This window comes from Myxocyprinus asiaticus, chromosome 39 (genome assembly GCF_019703515.2).
Source record: "Myxocyprinus asiaticus isolate MX2 ecotype Aquarium Trade chromosome 39, UBuf_Myxa_2, whole genome shotgun sequence".
NCBI classification, from domain to species: Eukaryota; Metazoa; Chordata; class Actinopteri; order Cypriniformes; family Catostomidae; genus Myxocyprinus; species Myxocyprinus asiaticus.
Window position 1 is genome coordinate 11,970,851 of NC_059382.1, and position 22,085 is coordinate 11,992,935.

Here is a 22,085-nt window from a genome sequence, read left to right on the forward strand (position 1 = left end):
ATGCTAGATATCTCGCTGACATCGGCGATGCATCGGCGCTTCTCTCAGATCGCGTCTTTGATAATTTATGCATTGCGTTTGTCGCTCACAGGAGCGAGTTCTGATTTGCCTATGATTTCGGACTTTTGTCAGTGATCTCCACAAAACTGTCGGTGAGTGAAAATCGGGCCTAAAATCATGTAGTGTAAACTCGGCATAACCTTATTCCCCAGAGTCATAGATTCCCTTTCTTTGATCTCTTATCAAGTGTGGCATTTTTTCATTACTATTGCTCAAGTCTCTTTAAGGCAAGTCAGGTTACTCATGGCCATGTTAATTTTGCCTCTAGGCACCCATTTTCTATGGATACAAGTAAAGCTCTTTTCTACTTGAATGGAGAAAGACAGAAATCTCCATAATGGATGGTCAAGATTACAATCAAATAACATACTCTATTTCAATTGAGCAATAATATCTGACAACAATGGTATCATAAATTAGGGGGAACAAGGACAGGGCTCTCAATCAATGCTCATCTGAGGGTGTTGACTGCTTTCTGGCAGTCCTCAGACCAGTCGAAGGCACAGTCTTTCTGCTGGAGGCAGAAGAGTGGCGCTCCTATACAAGAGAACCCTTTCACAAATCTCCTATAATAGGAGGCTAGCCCCAGAAAACATTTCAGTTGCCTCTGGTCAGTGGGGGTCGGCCAGTCTCTGATGGCGCAAATCTTTTCCTCTAAGGTGCCAATGCCTTAACCCCCTAATTTGTGGCCCAGAAACTCCACCTCACGTCTCATAAAGTGGCATTTATCAGGGTGCAACTTCAGGCCTGCTGCCACCACCCTCTCCAGCACTCGCCGCAGGGCTCCAAGGGCTGCCTCAAACGACCCACCATGGATCAGAAGGTCGTCTAAGTTCACAAGGCATACCTGACGGGGGACTCCTCTCAGCACCTTGTCCATGAGCCTCTCAAAAGTTGCGGGGGCATTGCAAAGGCCGAAGGGGAGGACTTTAAACTGCCAGAGACCCTTGTTTGTGCTTTGGATCAGACTCTGGTGATAGCAGTACTTGCCAGTAGCCACTCCGTAGGTCAAGGGTGGAGAACCAGGATGAGCCGGACATTAAGTCGAGTGACTCGTCTATTCTAGGTAGGGGATATGAGTCTTTTTTTGTTACTTTGTTTAGCGGCCTGTAATCTACACATAACCACCATCTGGAATTTTACTTCCGGGGCACCATGACAACTGCCGAGGCCCAAGGGCTATCAGACAGCTCAATTATACCTGCCTTCAACATTACCTCTAGCTCTTTGTCTGCCTCCTCCTGTCATTGCACAGAGCGTCCATCAGGGAGAGCAAGTAAGACTCTGCTTAAGTCTACCACACAACCTATAGCCTTCAGGAAGTCTAAGCCAAGTATGCAGGGGTCTTGCACTTCAGCCGCCCACGTGTGGAATGACACATAGAGACCCTTTTCTTTTTATTGGGAAGGCCTTTTATTTTAGTCGAGTTGATGTCAGTTCTACTGCAGTCCCCACTGGGACCAGATCAGGCCGCACCAAAGTCACATTTGATCCTGTGCACATGCGACTCCCTCCAGTAAAATTGGTATGTGGCAGAAATTTCTGACATAAGTCCACCCCACTGTCATTACTGTCTCTATAGGGGCCGATATAGCACATTCCCCCACCCACCGTTCCCCATTTCAAGGCGTGGGCGAAACCTGGGGAGTATCATCACAGGCCCGTGTCCTCCCATCTACATGGGCCTTTGGGCGTTTCCCTGTATGCCACTAAACCTGGGACATTGTCTAATCAGGTGGCCTGGTTGGCCACACCCCCAGCAGCTTAGGAGCCGACAACGTGTGCGGAGTTCTGAAATTGTGTGGCCCTGCTGCAGTGCTGCTGCATGTGCAGTGTTATCTCGTCGCATAGGCTCTCTGGTCGGTGGGTCAGTCATAATTGCAGTTCACACCATTGGTGAAATGACATCCTGTTCCATTCCATTTCCTACTATCTCTCTTTCCACAGCAAGCTCCAATGCTTTGCTTAAAGTATTAGGGTGAGCCAGCTGCGTTTGGGCTCAGGGCTTGAATAAATCGATCTCTAGCTAGCTCATTCTGGACTGTGGGTGGCATGTCAGCATAGGCACGTTTGCATAGGCTTTCAATGTCATTAGCCAAAACTCTTAAGGGCTCTCCATGTTGACTGCATCTGCAATTAAACTCAGTCCTTAAAAGGACAGGCTGATAACATTGTCCAAATCGTCTCTGAATAGCCCCAACTAATGCTGCATAATAATTTCTCTCCCCAGGGCTCAACAGTATCAGGCAGGCAGCTGCATCATTAGTGAGGCACAGAGCTAACTGTAAAGCTTTATGTCTTTCAGTCCAACCAGCAGCATCAGATAGCAGTTCAAACTGTGCTTTAAAAGCATCCTAATCTGTCTTACCAGAGTACTTCGGTGTTTTGATAGCAAGCGTTTGATCCGAATCTCCAGCATATCCGCTCCGCATATGGGTGCCACTATGTTTGTTTACATCACGTGTCCCTGCGTCATTGCATGAAGGCGCCGTGACGGGGTATGTGTGCACTATGGGGGGGGCAGTGTAATGTCATTACAGTTACATTATTAGGTTCATAATGTTCAGTATTATGCCAGTTAAATAATAATGTTGTGTTTATACCCCATTATGGTAGGGGGGTGGAGTTATGCGGGAGGAAGTGAGTTTTTCTTGTTTTTCTTTCTTCTTCCAGGGGATATAGGTGATGTGTTGTGCACAACACGGCGGATAGCTGGATGGCTGTGAGATTGCAAAGTGTGCTCCATAGAGCCAGCTGTGTTTCTCAGAGACCACTACTCTGCATAAGGATCGTGTGTCCACAAGCACTCGTCCTCCTTTTGTGTGCTCACCTCTGGTTTCTCTATTTTCACTTTAGCCCGAGCCCCGGCATCCATCTTAGCGTCCATTGCGGTCTGGCTTGAATTTGCGCTAGGTCCATCACTTCTGACACCAAATGTAGTGTTTCTCATTTAAAAACAACACCAGTTGAACTCTTTTAGTGTTTATTAAACACTTCACAAATATAGGGCTACTGTTATGGCCGTAACCCACGCCTTTACACTTTGCAGTCTCACAGCCTATGTTCCCCAGAAGAAGAATGAAAAACAAGAAAAACTTTCTTCCTCCCACATAATTCCACCCCCTTCCCATAATGGGGTATAAACACAACATTATTATTTAATTGGCGTAATACTGAATCTTATGAACCTAAAAATGTAACTGTAATGACATTACTATATATATATATATATATATATATATATATATATATATATATATATATATATATATATATATATATATATATATATATTAGGGGTGTAACGGTACACAGAAGTCACGGTTCGGTACATACCTTGGTTTTGGGGTCACAGTTCGATACGAGTTCGGTACAACAAGCAACAAAATTTATTTTGAACAGACAGTAGTGCAAATTACAGTTTGTTCCACCTAGCGGCATTTAGTACCCCTTGAGGTAGTTGGTACAGTACAGCCTCCTTTAGTGTATTAAGCACTAAGCAGTAAACAGAATGGACTCTTGCATAGGCCATATTATTTGTAAGGTTGATAAAAAAACAAAAGATATTTGGTCACAATCAGCTACAAAACTGAAAAGCATTTCTTGTGTTATAAAAGTACAAAATAAATAGAATAATGAAAAATAAAACTTATGCATTAGGAGAAGCCATTATTGTTTTGGGTTGGTGCATAGATGATCTCCTCTTCTTCTGCTCTTTTTCCTGTTGTGGTGGTTAGCAAACAGCATTGCATTACTGCGTGCACCCCCTTCTGGATTGGAGTGGATCGCCTGTGACTGACTCAGATGTATTCTTCCGTCTGACTGCATGCACCGAACCGTGACATCGGTACCGTGACGGTTCGGTACGAATACATGTACCATTACACCCCTAATATATATATATATATATATATATATATATATAAATATATACTGTATATAAATATATATATAAATGTATACTGTATATAAATCTCTGAACACAGCGAATCACACACGCATCAACGCCTTTTCTTATGTCTGTTCTTCAAAATATAATCAAGCGTGCTTCTTCAAAACTGCATTTTTGTGTCAATCGGCATTTATTGTCATTTGTTGCCACAGTGGCAGGTAGATGAGCAAAATTACCACTGCACATGAAACACCCGCATTTGGCAGATGGCGGGTGCTAATTTCATATGCTGGCTTTGGGTGAGAAACAGACCAAAATGTAAAGGCCCGGGTATACTTTGTTTTTATGTGTTCTGGATCGTATAGTGCCTGGTCGATCGTGTTTAGAGCCCGACCAATATGGGATTTTTGAGACCGATACCGATTTTAGAGAGGGAAATTCACTGATTACCGATATGGTGGCTGATATATAAAATATTTGAGCTGGAATGAAAACAGACCTTTTCTATGTGGATTTTTCACCGATTTTGCACCGATATGACTATGCAAAGTACTCAGAAGGCTGATTTCTTAAATATTTTTTATCAAAGAATATCTGACATTATTATTATACATTGTCAACAAATTCTAGAAATGAACACTGAAAAAATAAAGAATAAATAAAAATACAATAAATAGCTAAATAAACATCAGTACTGTTTAGTATCAGTCAAATGCTGACCATTAAAATAAAGAATAAATAAAAATAAAATAAATAGCTAAATAAACATCAGTACTGTTTAGTATCAGTCAAATGCTGACCATATTAATACTGCTGTGTCAAGATAAACAGATAAGCAGCGGTGTTACACCGTATTCTGTTATACAAGTTCAGGGGAAACTTTCAACAGTGGAAAACCAGACTTTTAAATATTACATTTTATAAATGCAACGACTGGAATTGTTCGGCTGAAGGGGGTACCAAACTGTGAATCCTGAACAAAACAGTTTGGTGAATACATGTTTACACATTAGCTTCCACTCAGCTGATAACAATAGCCTAGTTTCCATCCACTTTTCGCGCTATTTTGTTATCGCCAAAGTGAAAATGCGGAAAATTGTTTGCGAAATTTGCCGTCTTCTGCCTGTTTCCATTCAAATGGCCTTTTATCGATAAAAATGGTGTGCGTGATGACATCATGCCTAAAAAAACACTTTGTCACATACATTTTGGTTTATCGCAAAAGAAATATGGCCTTAAGCCGTTTCCATACAGAAATGTGTGTTTATCGCTAATTCGCCTCCCAGATGTCCCTAATTTTTTTCCTCCAAAGTTTTGGTAAAATGGGGAGAGTATTGAGACAATTCATTGAAATTAAACAGCTTACTGTCATTTTTAATTTCACAAATAAATGCAATCAGAAGACGAGGAACTGCAATATTGGTTCTGATGTTGCGCCTATTGCAGGTTGCCACTGGTTCTGGACCCGAAAGCGAATCATCATGGCCCTGTTCAAGCTGGCAACCTGCACCAAGTAACGGGAAGTTTTCGGTCTTAGTATAAGGACCATCCATCAATGTGTATATGCTGTGTGAACGGCTATTAAAGAAAAACTGATGCAGTGTAATAACAGGTTTACATATGATACATTCCTGATATTCAATAGGCTATTTTGAACAATCATCTAATCTAAAGCATTGCCATCTCAACTGCATTATGTCCCGTATATTTGTCCCACAACTTTTAACGACCAACTGAACTTGATTATCATCTAAAATAAATTTTAGCATTATATCTCATCATGATGGCGCCGTGGATGGCAGCCTCGGATCGCATCGCGGAGTTAACGGGGAAAATGAGAGGTGGTGGAACATGCTTTTACATCAATGAAAGTTGGTGTACAGATGTAACAACGTTAAAGAGGATATGCTGTCGTAATTTGGAAGTGCTCTTTATTAACTGTAAGCCTTTCTACTCAGCGCGGGAGTTTTTCTCGATTATTCTGGTGAGTGTGTATATCGCGCCAAACGCGTGTATTAATGCAGCACTGCAACAGCTGACTGATCAACTCACAGACACGGAACAACAATACCTGGACTCAGATATTATTATTCTTGGGGATTTTAACAAAGCAAATCTCACACGTGAACTGCCCAAATACAAACAGCACATTACATGCCCCACCAGAGACAGAAATATACTGGATCACTGATACACAACAATAAAGGATGCATATTGCTCTGTCCCTAGAGCAGCTTTGGGACTCTCTGATCACTGTCTGGTTCATCTTCCAACCTACAGGCAGAAATTAAAATCAACCAAGCCAGTAGTAAGGACTGTAAAGAGATGGACCAATGAAGCAGAGTGGGAACTACAAGCCTGCTTTGACTGCACGGATTGGAGTGTTTTTGAGGCTGCAGCCACAGACCTGGATGAGCTCACAGATACTGTTACATCATATATCAGTTTCTGTGAGGACAACAACGACAAACCTAGGTTTACAGCAGAGATCAGGCAGCTTCGTCAGGCCAAAGCGGATGCTTACAGAGGTTATAGGATAAAGTCTTGTACAATCAGGCCAGGAACACACTGAACAAGGAATTCAGAGTGGCTAAAAGGAGATACTCTGAGGAGCTGAAAAACAAGTTTTCAGCTAATGACCCTGCATCAGTGTGGAGTGGCATGAAACAACTCACAAATTACAGAAATCCTACCCCAACCCTGTGGTGGACCAACAACTGGCTGATGACCTGAATGTGTTCTACTGCGATTTGAAAGGCCCAATCTCACACCCCACACCCACTCTGACCTTCACTTCACACAAACACCAACACCTCCTGCAACCCCCCTCCTCCCACCTCCTGCTACTCAACCTGCACTTAAGATCTGTGAAGATGATGTGAGCCGCGTCTTTCGGAAACAAAAGACGAGGAAAGCTTCAGGCCCAGATGGCGTCTCACCAGCGTGTCTTCGATCCTGTGCTAACCACCTGGCCCCCATCTTCACACAAATCTTCAATAGATCACTGGAGCAGTGTGAAGTCCCATGCTGCTTTTAACGTTCCACTATCATCCCCATCCCAAAGAAACCAAAAATCACAGGACTTAATGACTACAGACCCGTCGCCCTGACATCTGTGGTCAGCTGGTGTTGGCCCACCTGAAGAACATCACTGGACCCTTTCTAGATCCCCTTCAATTTGCTTATTGAGCAAGCAGGTCTTTGGATGATGCAGTCAACATGGGATTGCATTATATCCTGCAACATCTGGACAGACCAGGGACATATGCAAGGATCCTTTTTGTGGATTTCAGTTCGGCTTTCAACACCATCATCCCAGCTATACTTCAGAATAAATTACACCAACTCTCTGATCCCATGTCTATCTGTCAGTGGATTACCAGCTTTCTGATGGACAGGCAGCAGCTTGTGAGACAGGGGAAACTCTGTACAATAAGTACTGGTGCCCCTCAGCACTGTCATCGGCCTCATCCGAGATGACGATGAGTCTGCATACAGAAGGGAGGTTGAACAGCTGGCAGTCTGGTGCAGTCAAAACAACCTTGAGCTGAACACGCTCAAAATGGTGGAAATGATTGTGGACTTTAGGAGGAACACCCCAACACTGACCCCCCTCACCATTCTAAACAGCACTGTGGCAGCAGTGGAGTCATTCAGGTTCCTGGGCACTACCATCTCACAGGACCTGAAGTGGGTGACACACATTGACTCCATTGTGAAAAAGGCCCAGCAGAGGTTGTACTTCCTTCGCCAGCTGAGGAAATTCAACCTGCCACAGGTGCTGCTGATACAGTGATATTCAGCGGTCATTGAGTCTGTCCTCTGCACTTCAATAACTGTCTGGTTTGGTTCAGCTACGAAATCAGACATCAGAAGACTACAAAGGACAATTCGGACTGCAGAGAGGATTATTGGTTGCCCCCTGCCCCCCCTTCAAGAACTATACACTTCCAGAGTGAGGAAAAAGGCTGGAAAAGTCACTCTGGACCCCACTCACCCTGCCCACTACCTTTTTGAATTGTTGCCTTCTGGCCGACGCTTCAGAGCTCTGAGCACCAGAACCGTCAAGCACAGGAACAGTTTTTTCCCTCAGGCTATCCATCTCATGAACAGTTAAATTGCCTCATTGAGCAATAACTATGTGCAATACACAGTTTAGTCTTTTTTTATATTTACCCAACACATCCAACCTCTTCTGCCATTTCATTCCTCTGAGAAAGAAAACTAAAAAAACATTTGCACTGTATATAACAGTATATAACAGATAACAGATTTGTATTAGATTGCACTACGTATGTGTGTATGTCTGCGTGTGTCTGTGCATGTACGTATGTGTATAACTATTTTTTATTTATTTATTATTATATATGTCTTGCTGCTGTTTTTTGTATTGTTGTGTACTGGAAGCTCCTGTCACCAAGACAAATTCTTTGTATGTGTAAGCATACTTGGCAATAAAGCTGATTCTGATTCTGATAATGCAATTTACATTTTCTGAAGAAGCTCAGCAAATGCGATCCAAGGTAAAGAGGGTTAGATTTAAAATATTTAAAAGTTTTGAAAGGTTCAAAAGCTAGTTTTCTGAAAGTGAACTCTGCATTGGACAAATCGTTCTGATAGTTTATAGCCTTTAAGTGTTGAAAATGTAATTCAGCCGACTTTATTCGTCTACAGAACAGGGTGTGGCTAATTTAAGTTTGTGCAAAGAAAAGGCATATATTGGTCTAAAAATAAATAAAAAAATTAATTTGGTAATTTATTTTTAATTTAATTTAATGCATTTTTCGTTTGGTAATTTATTTAATTTAATACAGGGAATTTTGCCAGCATTTTTTCAAAAGTAAGCTAAACAATAATTTTATATAATTGGGCTGTTAGTGTTCCTAAAAAGCACACTGCTAGTATTGTGTATTTATTTTTTATTTAAAACAGCTTTGTGCACAGAAATATGTTTTTTGTATTGTGGGCTAATTCTGTGACTACCGTCTTTTATTTTGAATTGTGTGTAAAAGCAACTTTAATAAATAAACGGATGTCTACCACAATTAAATTAATCACAAAGAGTGGCCACTCATTTGTTCTCCGTGTACTTGTCAATGTGCATGTCTTGATACGAGATATTTGTGTTGTCATGTTTGCAGCATCAGATCGATATGCCATTAAGATCAATCCATAATCACGTACAATAAATTGGCTTTCAAGGATGTATTCCTTGTCGTCAAGATTAACACAGGCTAACGATTGGGGTAAATTCTGTCATGTGAAACTACAGTTTTGCTTTAAAGCAAATTTTCTCGACAAAAAGTGTTTCCAAACCAGCTTTTCGTGACATTTGATGTATCGACATAGTGTTAATGCGCTAGAGTTAAACGGAAAAATATTATGTCGACACTTGTGAAATTTTAGCGATAATTTGCGTTTACATCAGCTTTATTTTGATGCACTAAAACTTTTTTTGCAAAAAAATCCTTGGATGGAAACGTAGTTACTGAAAGTAGCTACATGATTAGCTAGTTAGCTATAAGCTCGTTGTCACGGAGCGTAAAAGACAGACGTTGTTTATTTTACTTTCCAACATTGTGTCTCACCAACTACATAACAACATAGCATGAAATCAACGCTCATCAGACACAATACACCACCACACTGTTGTCTGCTGAGCTGCAAAAAGTTGATCTGATGCTTACCTTTCAATCTGCTACATTACATGCTACAAACTATAGCTAGCTAACAGCAAACAGACATGAGTGACATGGTTGTCAGGGACAAGGTTAATGTTATATTAGTTATATTGAAAAGGGAAAATGATGGGGTCATTGTTCATTAAGTTTCAAGTATGTATTTCACAAACTAGTTAACTCACCGAGACACAGCTCAACTCCGCCCTGTCTGCAGAGCCACTGTCAGCTCAAAGTCAACTCTGTAAACAGTGGAGTCGGAGCACACTCTGCTGGACAAACTACGCTATGACACCAATTCTAAAGCATTGTTTTCTGCATTATATGTTCTGAAAAAAGTTTTCTTTTCGGTAAAATATACGGCGATACCGATATATCGGTGAAAGGCTAATATCGGCTGATATATCGGTCGGGCATGTATACTCTTTTGACCGTTAGAGAATACAAACACGTTCGACGCATGCGCATGATACTCTTTTAGTACAGTCAACAACAGGTGCATGCGCCGACGATGCACACAAAAGAGGATTGTCTGTGTGACGAGAAAATCTGGGCTGCACGCGCACAGTTCGCACAGACTGTGCTGATGGCGAACGAAGTATACTTTGGCTTTTGGTCCTTATTCACTATAAATATTAGCATTCGGCCCAGTTGGAACACAATGCAATGTAATTCTTGGGCCAAATAGAAATGTACCTGCATTTGGCACTTGACAGGTGTTAATTTTGGACCCTGACTGCTTGTGTTACGGACATAAAAATGAATTCTCAAATGATGTGGTTTTTATTTTAGGCTATTACTTGTCGAAGTGTTCAGATGTGCAATTTTTGCCTGACAGATGGTAAGTGTGTTAAAAATTTCCAATTTCACTTGCATTGAATGAGAGACCTGAGTAATATCTATGGACCAGAATATCACAAAGACTTGGGGGTGGGCTCTCTTATTCATTTACTTGCTATTATAATAACGTTTTCTCTTGGTAAGGATACAATTTAAAGCTGAAGTGTGTCATTTCTGTGCCACTAGCTCCACCAAACAGAACAGCAAAAAAAAAAAAACACTTTTACAGATTTCCAGATTATTCCGAACAAATAGATAATCCCACCTGAAACTCACGCCATTGATTAAGTCAGTGTTGCTCTGTTGGGCAGTCAGGACACTAAAACAGAGCAATGTTTTTATAGTGCCACAGAGTCACTGTGTTTACAGTTTGAGGACATAAACCTACGAATGACTTAAGGGGCGGTCACACTACAATTCACGTTCCATTCCCATTCAAACACATGGAGCGGAAATACAAGCTCATGTGAAGAAATGTAGTACTATGCTGCATACCAAAGTTCAAGTTTGGTGAACTCTGAATCTTGAATTCATATGACAAGAGGATGCACGAACAATTGGAGACAGAAACGTCACACGCTGACGTCTTGGCTCAATTCAAAGCAGGGACTAAAAATGAAATGATTTTCATTTACGTTTGTTCTGAGCAAAAACGCTATTTTTTTCTTTTCGGTTCAGAAGTTCTGCAGCCTCCTCTCCAAATGTTTACCGGTTAGAAAGAAAAAAAGAATGGTTAATAACATTCTTTTTAAAATGACAGTACTCTGTGCGAAGGGGTGAGTGAAATACCAATTGCAGTGTTGCATATTTCACAAGAAAAACAAGCAAACTGGTCTGGAAAAACAAGCCCAAAATAAGCCACTTGCCTCACCAAAAAAAAAAAGCGAAAGTATGAAGAAAAAAAAAAATTCTGTGTGGCGGATTCATCAACATATAAATCATAACAGCATACATTTAATTAATAGTTAAGTATAATTTTAATTACAGATCTGCTTCTCAGTCAAAACTCGGCAGCATCAAATTTGTATTAATGCATCATATCTAACAATCATTCAGTAAAGACGTGGAAACAACTGAGAAATTTACTTTTTACCTCTAATAATGTTTTCCTTGTATTGGATTAGCCATGTATGTATATTTAGTAATGATACATAGTTGTTAAAAAGGTCATAATTCAGAGAATGCGACAGCAACAACGGGCAGTTAGGCAAAGAATTGTGTGATGCAACAGTTTCCTTCAGGATCAAAGCACGTTTCATTTTTTCGGGCAACGTGAAGTGGTGTAGTTCCAGAAATTTACTGTGATAAACCCTTTAGCCTTTAGTTTCATTAAAAAAATCTTGGAACAAAATTAACTGGTTATAACCCATTATCGGTATTTAAAAATAAAAATTTCACTCCGGAACAGTTGAAAATCACTTTGTTCCGGTTTTCAATTACGTTCTGCTAAAAAATGTGTTTGTTTTTGGTTTTGGTTTTCATTCCTTGTACTGTTTGTAGTACTTGGTTCAAAAAGCTGAGAGATTTATTGTTGCAGGAAAGTGAGTAGATAATATATTTTAAGATTTTTAAATGTAAAATTATTTGTTATTTGTAATTCATTATTTACCAGAAGCCCTCCCACGTGACATCATATTCTGGTCCATTGCGTTGTCCGAAAAAAATGTGTGTGCTCAAAGCCTAGTGTGACTGCCCCTTTAGCCTACATCTGTCTCTGAATATTAATCTGGGATAGGAGAAAGCATTTTGACAAAAATGTACACACTTCAGCTTTACCTCAGGTCTACCATTAAGAATGTGTTCCACCTTATGTCAAGCTTGCTTTCAGAGAGTAAGCATCTTTTTGTTCTAAAGTACAGGACATAGGTTTTCTTCCTTGTACCCATCAAGATCTGGCCACTTTAATCCATCTCTGTCCAAATGATGAGATCACTGGAGATGAATAATTGATGTCAAATTGGACATGTATCCTCAGAGAAGGTGGAACATAAGTGCCTTAATTGTGATGGTGTTAAAGACTATTCTAAATGGAGCTGATAAAGCTTTGCCGCATCTGGATGTCTGTTGGCTTGCAGCCAGCTCACAGACAGGATACACATTCTTTCCCATAATTCACATCATGTTTGAACATCTGGGAACCCTCTGTACACCATGTGAGGGGTTATTGACTCCTGGATGAGTTTGCTAAATCCTTGGTTCAGGAGATTATGCCTGCTGCAGTTGGGAGTTATTATGCTGTGTCATAGGCATCCATACTTTCTTTCTTTGCAGCCTGGATAAGGGGCAGCTTGTCCTGCTTAAAATGGCTCCTTAAAGTGGGTGCCCTAGTAAAAAGTTCTAAAGTGCTGGAGATGTTTGTACCAGAACTCTGTTATGCTGCAGTAGAACTCTTCTCTGATCAGCCCAATTGTTTTGTTATAGTTTGATGTTTTGCATTGATTTGAATTCTGGGCTGGGCAATATATTGAATATTTACAATAAATTGTATAATCCTATTATTATTTGAGATTGAATTTTAGCTGTTGATTTGGCCATTAAGTTTCCCAAAGACTGTGTCAGTAGGCTAGTTTCATCCTTGCTTCTTGTGTCATGTGATTCACGAGTATGAGAATGTTATGATGACAGATATTTTAGTAGCTTATCTGTTTTATCATCAGTAGCAAAAATGCTGATAGGAGTTGTGAACTTTAATTTCCATGAATCACTGTTTTCAGTTGTAAAGCTTTTAGTGAATCGTTTTGAAACTCTTGACTATAGGATTAGTATTATAAGGATTAAAAGTCCACAGATGGCATTTTACTTTTATATAACTATTGTTGTTTATTGTTATTGCATGATTTTTTTATATAGTTTATGTACTGGTAGATTGGTTCATACAAATACAAAGTATTAAAGCCAGGTGCACACTGTTAGATTTTTTTACAGTCTGTTTGTTGCTTTTTTTACCCTACTGTATTAGACATGATCCCAGTGAGATCTTTGGTAAAAACCATGGTACATTATGTCGGACTTTACAATACACATCGTAGACGAGACTTTTGTCCCAATCGTTACGATTGACAGAGCTGACTAGATGTTACGTCATCTTGCCGTCATAGGAGAAGTCACACTGCACAACTGCAATGCTAGAACTTTATCGGAGGCTAAGATTCATCACAAGTAGGCTAATTAGCATTCGGGAAACTTGTCACACTAAGCAATCACTTCTGACAGAAAAGACTGAGAGTTTTGCCCTACAGCAAGAGAAATCTTTTACAATGCCTGGAATTTGTCTCAGACGGCAACATTTTGGCCAGAAGCATACAGTGGAACCGTGCATAAGGATCATTCTTCCTTTTGTTAATTTGGTGAAAACCAGTATGGGAAACATGTCTTGATTATTATAACATGGTTAAATGTATTTAAATTCTTGCTTTTAACATTTTGAATCTACTTGGCAACAATGCCTGTAATTTATTTAAGCTATATTGCCCAGCCATAATTATAGCCACTGTTTTCGTTTAGAGATATAAAAGCCTCTGGTGGAGTGGATTGTGGTCAAAGGACTTTCCTAGATGTTTTGAGGTTACTCACTGAGTGACATGAACAAATAAGCAACTAAACTGCCCAAAGTCCTTTATCTTTTGCTTGTTTGTAAAACTTCCCTTTAGACCTAATTCCAAAGCGTTTAACTAGACAGATTTATGAAACACATATTTGATCACATTTAGCACACTTAGACTTGTTTTCATCTGCTCTACATTTTTTGTTATAGCACTGACAGTATAAACTACAGTTAGTATTTTCTGGACAAAGACCTCTGGATCACTTTAGTAAATATACAGTAGAAGGTTCTTGGATAAAGATTATAGTCATGTGAAGGATAGCTCTGTGGAATGCACAGCTTTGGATTTGTGCTCAACCATGCAGCCCATACCAACTCCGAACACACTTGTATCCATGCACTGCAAGATGACTGGACTATATTTATCTTTAGTTCAAAGCTCTTTGATATCGGGTGTAAGTAATGCGAGATGTGGTACTTCAAAACAGGAAGTAAGAGGAAAGTGGGATATTCTGCATTTCAGTTGCTGAGAGGCTACGATCGGAATAGCATTCTACTCTTACCATTTCTGCACCATATAATATGTATACTGTGCACAGTATGCTAATTATTCTGTATGCATAGAATACCCGGATGACCTTCTACATTTTCCAAAATGTGCAGTATACAACAGCACAAATGGTATACTACCATACTACTTTCTTACTATTTCTGCACCATATAATATGTATACTGTGCACAGTATGTTAATTATTCTGTATGCATAGAATACCCGGATGACCTTCTACATTTACCAAAATGTGCAGTATACAGTGCAACAGAGAGCGGTGCGTCAGATACTGTATCTTAAAAAAAGCAGTGCACTTGACTTGACCTTCCATTTCCATTCTGATTTGTTTTTTTGTTTTTTTACATTTGTATCCCCTTTTTTCCCCAATTTGGAAAGCCCAATTCCCACTACTTAGTGGGTCCTTGTGGTGGTGCAGTTACTCATCTCAATCCGGGTGGCGGAGGACAAGTCTCAGTTGCCTCCGCTTCTGAGACAGTCAACCCGCGCATCTTATCACGTTGCTCGTTGTGCATGACACTGCGGAGACTCCCAGCATGTGGAGGCTCATGCTACTCTCCTCGATCCACGCACAACTTACCACACGCCCCATTGAGAGTGAGAACCACTAATCGCGAACACAAGGAGGTTACCCCATGTGAATCTACCCTCCCTAGTAACCGGGCCAATTTGGTTGCTTAGGAGACCTGGCTGAAGTCACTCAGCACACCCTGGATTCGAACTCGCTGAGCTACCCAGGCCGCCAATTACAACTGATTTTTAACATCTCTCTTTGACTCATTATTTGATTGGACATGTTTACACAAAATGTCATTAAAAATTCTAAATAACTGTTTATTTCCAAGATGTCAACTCACATGCTAGAAAGGTCATGTGACAACAATGACAGAATTATAGAATGATGCCTACTGTTTCATATACAGTAAACAGGCAGTAAATAGTGTATATAGTAGTATATATTGCAGTATTCTGTAAGAAGTAAGCTAGCATTCCATTCCAAACATAGCCTTAAGCTCATATAAATTGACTGAAAAGCTTTACAGGTTTACAGCCCTGTCAATTAGAAATTAAATTAAAATGGATTACATTTTTTAAACTATATTCTTTGCACTGCATATGCATAAGTATCTGTTTCGACTCTTTGTTTTGGAGCATCCTGTTCCCTATTTCCTGTCTCCAGGGGATCCCTGATGGGAGTTGAAAGAACAGAAAAAATTCCATACTGAAATATTTTGTTATACAGCCAGGAGCTTTGGCCTAAATATAGTATCGGTTTTGAGGAGGAACTATTTACAGACTAGCTAAATGATCTGTGTTCTTACAGAGCATACCATTCAGCTAAAAGGGAAACTTTCTTTCTAAATGTTCTTTATTATCATTGAATTATTATAATATTTGGAGAGTTTGTACCACTAAAGGGGTACGTTGAGAAAATGCATTGTATACTGATTGGTTTGCAGTTCCTGAAGGAACTACCAGTGCTTGCAAGGAAGGAAAACTTTTTCCACATTAAACTTCATCTCGACTATTAATATAAGTCATTGTAAGTGGAAAGTTTTCAGGGTTAAATCTTAACTTTCCCAGTTGACACCCATGTAAAGGTGGCCATATGATATAATATACTGTAAATGCCAGAAAGAACATCACAATTCAATAAGCAATTAGATTTAAGAAAGAAGACAATTGGAATTCTGTATGCTAGTGTTTCGATGTTTCTGGTTGGTTACATTTTGAATGGCAAACTTTCTATCAATGTAAGTGTTGTGGCGGGGGCGTGGTCGAGCGTTTGTCCGGAGAGCGAGAAAGTGGTAAGGGTGCACACATCTGAGCGCTATAATAACCAGTGTATAACCAGTGTTTACCACCCACAGACAGATGTTGTTGGTGGAACGGATGAATAAAACCCTGAAAAATATGATTCGTAAGTTCACACACGAGGATGCTAGAAATTGGGACAAGTGGCTCGATCCCCTGTTTGTTGCAGTTCGGGAGGTCCCACAAGCCTCCGCAGGGTTTTCCCCATTCGAGCTGCTGTATGGGCGGCGACCACGCGGTGTGCTGGACATCATGCGGGAAGCTTGGGTGGAGGGACCTTCATACAGTAAAAATTAAATTCAGTACGATCTTCAGTATGAAGCAAAACTCCAAACTAACACAGGAAAACTTGCTCCAAGCTCAAGAACATCAAAGCCGACAGTATGACAGGGGCACTTGGCTACGGGAATTTGCACCGGGAGACAAAGTGCTTATATTACTCCCAGCGTCGAGCTCTAAATTATGTATGTGGCAGCAGGGGCGTGGTCGAGCGTTCGTCCGGAGAGAGAGAAAGTGGTAAGGGTGCACACACCTGAGCGCTATAATGTCTAACACCTGTTTCTGATTGCAGTAAGCACTGGGAAGAGTGATATAAGGAGGAACCACACTAGAGACAGCGAGAGAGAGAGACACAAAGCCGAGTTTGTGTGAAAGTGACTGCAAAAAGCAAATGTTTAAAAGTGACTGCTGAAAAGCTGTTTTGAGTTTTTGTCTAATTAAAGACCTACTTTTGAGTTGAAGTCCCACGTTTCCCGTTTCCTCCTTTCCCACCCAATGAATTCCTTTACAGTAAGTCAATGGGAGATTTTCATAATAAAGTTAAGTTTACAAAAAAAAAAAAATGGAACACAAAAATGCTGAAATTGCCTATAACACAAAGTTTAAGTTGAATCCGAATTAATTGCAAAAGTTTAATACTTAGGGATAGGGGATAGAACAAACTCTCAACAGAATGTTTGGGGAATATCAATACAATTCTGCCTTGCAAGCACTGAAATAAAATGTTATATTTGACCCAGACCAAGGATTTTTCAGACGTCGCTGTTGTCTTGAGCTAATTTTTCTAGGCTGGCATTGCTCCTTGCCAAATAGGTCATACTCTTATAAAAACACTCTTTTGTCTGAGACCTTTCTTGTTGTCCATCGTCAAGGCATCTGAGTGTCTAAGCCGAATGATTAAGTAGATGCAAATGGGTGCTTAGTTCAATTTGGAGCTAAAATAATACATTTTTGCTCAAAAAACAATCCTCAAGCCACCGAATTGGCCACGAGGGGAAATTTTCCTCAAACTCTGAACAGAATTCCCCAGTCTTATCGGCATCTCTGCAGGTGTTCATACACTTTCATATCACTGCACGTTGTGCATGATGATGCATCCTGTTTACATCACAAAATGCATCCATGCCAACTAGAGGCTGGTGAGGGGTACTGGGTCCTGGCAGTGCCATGTGGGCTTGGCTCGGACTCGGCTGTGTGCATTGTTTAGCTGGAGCAGGGATTTCTCTGACCTGCACTGAGAGGAGAAAGAAAGGGAGGGTGGAAATGAGGTGGTTAAGCAGGAAAGGGAAAGAGATCCCAGAACATTACAGGAAAGTTGCAGGCATGCTCTGCAGACTTGCACATTTTTAGAATTCCTGTTTCGCATTTTAACAGAAAGCAGATATGTGGAAAACTCTGGGCCACTAGATGTGGCGAGGACGTTCAGGATATGAGGAAGTTTTGCTTTCAGCAGAGTAGTCTGAAGGTAAATGAATGCATTTGCATCTGAAATTAATGACAATAATGAGTTTTGATCTGTCTGTCTGTCTGTCTGTCTATGCAGCTCATTGAGCACTTTTATTTTGAAGTTGCTCTTACACACTCGTATGGATCCAGCAAGCAGCAAACAGTTTAGACAGCCCGGATCACCTGCTTGGATTGTCACGGATTGACTGTCATGTAACATTTGTAAGTCAGAGGAACTGAGTTTTGATTCAGAGTGATAGACAGTTCAGAGGAAGATATTATATGAGCACTCAACAGGAAGAAAACGCTGGATTTTCGTGAGGTTCGTGATAGGATGATAGAGGTATGATATTTGCCTTTTATCATTAGACAAGAAAGTTAAAAGTTACTGGGTACTGTTGAAAAGAGGCTCATAGAATATGTGCTTTAGCGGAAGACATATGAGCGGTCCACAGAATGCGGGATTTGTTCTAGTTTTGTGAGGTTTTTGAATTATATCTGATTAAACAAGATGTCTGCATATTTGCAGACAGTATGATATTAGTTTTATTGATATTTGCCTTTTTATCATTAGTAGGCCTGTTGCAAATATTAAATAATCGTCTGATCACGGTTATTTGATCTAACTTAATCAAGATAACCTGTGATTATTGTCCACTTTAAATTCCATTCACATTTTAATGCACAATTAAGGGAATTTTAAGCGAATATTCAAAAGCCGTCAACGGCACGTTTGTGTCATTCAGTTGAAATCCGAGCGTCACTGAGCCACGACGCGGTTGTCAACCAGAGCAGCTCCTGTCCGGAAGAGCACGTGAAGCACTTCTCAAGCACTCTGATGTGTGCCATCAGCAGAGGCTCGCGCCACACTCCAAAGAAAATTTAAATGAAGAAATATACACTTTGATAGTAAACACAAAGCACTCCAGCTTCACTTTAAATGATTGTCTAATGGCAAATATTCATATAGCGTGTTCATACATGAAGTGTTAATGAATCGCAGTGACACAGAGGAGTTGCATGCTTTATTTCTATGGAGTGATAAAATTATGAAACAATATCTCAAAGGTTTTGCTTCATGAGAAATAAGGGCTTGTGGGTTTATTCTAAGAGCTTCAAAATAACATGTGAAAGTGAACAAATTAGGACAGAAATATTTTACGATTGTATAATATAATATAGGATAGTATAGTTTAATATAATACAATATAATAAAATATATTAAAAAAAATATGTAAAATATATGAGTTCCAAAAACACCATTGTACATATAAAACTGACCAAAACTAAAGTTGAAAAAAGCAAGAAATATTTAAAGTATTTAGAAATATTTTGATATTTAAAACATTATTTTTCATGTCATTCCTAAGTTTTTAAAGCCTTAAAAGGAAATCATATCCCTACTTTTTTATTTGATTTATGGGCCAAAGGTTTTTCTTTTTTTTTTTTTTTTTTAAAGCAGCATAACCAGCAAAGTTTATACTCTTGTTTTAGTGCAGAGATTGATTGACAGGTGAGGGGTGGTGCTTCATTGCTGTCTGGGACGCATACAGGATGGATTAGTGTTTACACCTCAAATGTGATGTGGTCACATGCATTTTGACCACATTCGTATGAGGTTTTTGCAGTCCAATCATAAAATGTTTTAGATCCCATTTAGACCTGTATTTAGCGCTGACCACATGTGATCAGATCACCCGAAACGCATCTTAATACCAGGTGGAAACGGGGTCTATGACAGTGCAAATACGATCATAAACTGTAGTGTATATCTCCTCCACAGCAAACTTTACAATGTTGTAAGTTGTTATTTTCAAAAAAGGCCTGCTGAAATGAAATCTTGCTCTGTTCAGTCAAAAGCCTTGCGATCAAAGGCACCCTATGGCTCTTTTATTGTTCTAGCAGACCAGTTTATTCAGCGGAGATTATTGCAAATGCTGCGGTTGCTCCTTGATCTTAACCACTATACAGTCTTGTTCTGCGGTTTCGTAGACACTGATTAGTGCTAATCTGGCCTGGCCTAACCCTGTTTGAGGTGAGCTCAACTTGGCTTTTCTTAAATGTATGTCTGCAAGCCATGCCTATTTCATGCATGGTATTTTAAGTAGTCTTGCCTCATCACAGTTCTTACAAGCTAGTGTTGCTCCTACTGAAGCTGAGCTGATGTTATATGATAACAAACCCTAAGGCAGGGGTCTTCATCAGGGGGTCCTGGTACTGATACTGCAGGGGGTCTGCCATTTATTGTTTGATCTCAAAACTAGTTTTTATAAATATGTGTGTTCAAAAAAGTTACTTTAACTGAAGCTAAAAAGAAAAATCTAAAGTTGAACTAAGTGCTTCATTGACCATGCACACAGAATTTTTTGGCCTATGTCATTATATCCATCCCATAGGGATAGATGATTTTGTAGCAGCATGTGTGGCCATAACTAGCAACCAAACAGGAGCCTGTTGGTCTCCAGGGCGAGCCTATAAGAAACATGAATTCAGACCAATAAACAGCTTATGTTTGACAGTCAAAGGTTGCTTTAATGATCTATTTCATTTCATCCTTGTTAACTGCTTGTCTCTGTATTTGTTTTCAGTTTGAACAGAGCTAATGGGGAGATCACACTGTTGGACACTAAGTCTTGGATGTTAGCACAATTAAGACCAGACCGTCTACTTCCTCCATAGCAGCGATTCCGTACTGCTGTGTTGGATGCAGCTTAACAAGCAAATTAAGAGAAAGAAAGGATTTCTCTCACTCCCATGGACTAGATTGCTTCACAATGATAAATAAGTTAATTTGAATTATTGCAGACAAAATCAAGGAATCACGTGAGAGAGTAAGAAAGTTAGAGGAAGTTGGGAACCCCGGGCGGCAGTGTGACCTCAGTGCCGTTGTTTCCTGCGTGGGGTCGTTGGTCATAGGATGACCAGCCTTTTCCGACGCAGCAGCAGTAATGGAGGGTCTCGGGGTGGTGGAGGCTCTGGAGCAGGTGAGCTCAACAACACTAGGTCCAACCGGCAAGTTAGACGGCTGGAGTTCAACCAGGCCATGGAGGATTTTAAAACCATGTTTCCTAGCATGGACTATGAGGTGATTGAATGCGTGCTCCGCTCCAACAACGGGGCCGTGGATGCTACCATCGACCAGCTCCTGCAGATGAGTATTGATGGGCAGGGCTCAGATGACAGCTCTGATTCAGATGACAGCATCCCACCAGAGGTCAGCTCCATTAACACCTATTATGTTGCACTTCTGCAGGGATGCCAGTTGCCACACATGGAATCTGTACCTGTAGAATACTGCAAAATTGAAATGCCCGTCATTCACGAAATTCTATTCATCCAGCCGCCCCTTGTGTGTTTTTGTTTATTATGTATTTTGCCTAATTTGATTATGCTTTCAGCTATAATCCAATTTCATCACTTGCAAAAGATAAGAGCAGACAGACCATCCTGATTGGAAGTATGTGAAATGGACCAGTGTGAACACATCCACAGAAGCATTAGCTAAATTTTACATGGCCTTCTCTCACACCCTCTCACGTTGTTAATTCGGCAAATAATAATCAATAGCTTTCTCAGCCTCAGTCTTCTTACACCTGATTGCTCTGATAAGAAACTGTGTCAGTGCTGGGGCTTTGAGATGGATCTGAGACACATTACGGTCTCTGGCTGTGTCTGAGTACACTAACCATCTACTTCATGGCCCAGTGGAGATGCTCTTCCATTAGACTTCGATTCAATCCTAAGTGAAGCATAAACTGCTGTGCATTTTTTTGAGACTTTCCCCACTGGTGTTTTTTGCTTTTGCGTTATTTATAATCATCTGTTTAGATGGGGATGTGTTGGAACAGCATGCATATGTTCTATACCACATAGCTCAACAAGCTTATTTTACTGTTTGAAAGTCACTGCAAGCAGTAAGTGCCTAAGATTCGATAAAAATTAATTATGAATTTGTTAAGTTGG

The 22,085-nt window shown here is 40.2% G+C and overlaps 1 protein-coding gene across 2 annotated transcripts in view; it reads left to right on the top strand.

Moving 5' to 3' along the window:
* The window catches only part of LOC127430229 (CUE domain-containing protein 1-like), a 55,279-nt gene that overhangs the window by 16,622 nt on the left and 16,572 nt on the right, over positions 1–22,085 (top strand). The window contains exons 1-2 of one of the 2 annotated variants that reach the window (XM_051679863.1): positions 17,997–18,141; positions 20,711–21,336. In XM_051679863.1, the coding sequence (XP_051535823.1) occupies positions 21,040–21,336 (297 nt within the window). In that variant the 5' untranslated portion in view covers positions 17,997–18,141; positions 20,711–21,039. Of the gene's footprint in view, positions 1–17,996; positions 18,142–20,710; positions 21,337–22,085 lie in introns of those variants that run through there. The other variant, XM_051679862.1, reaches the window with a different exon arrangement.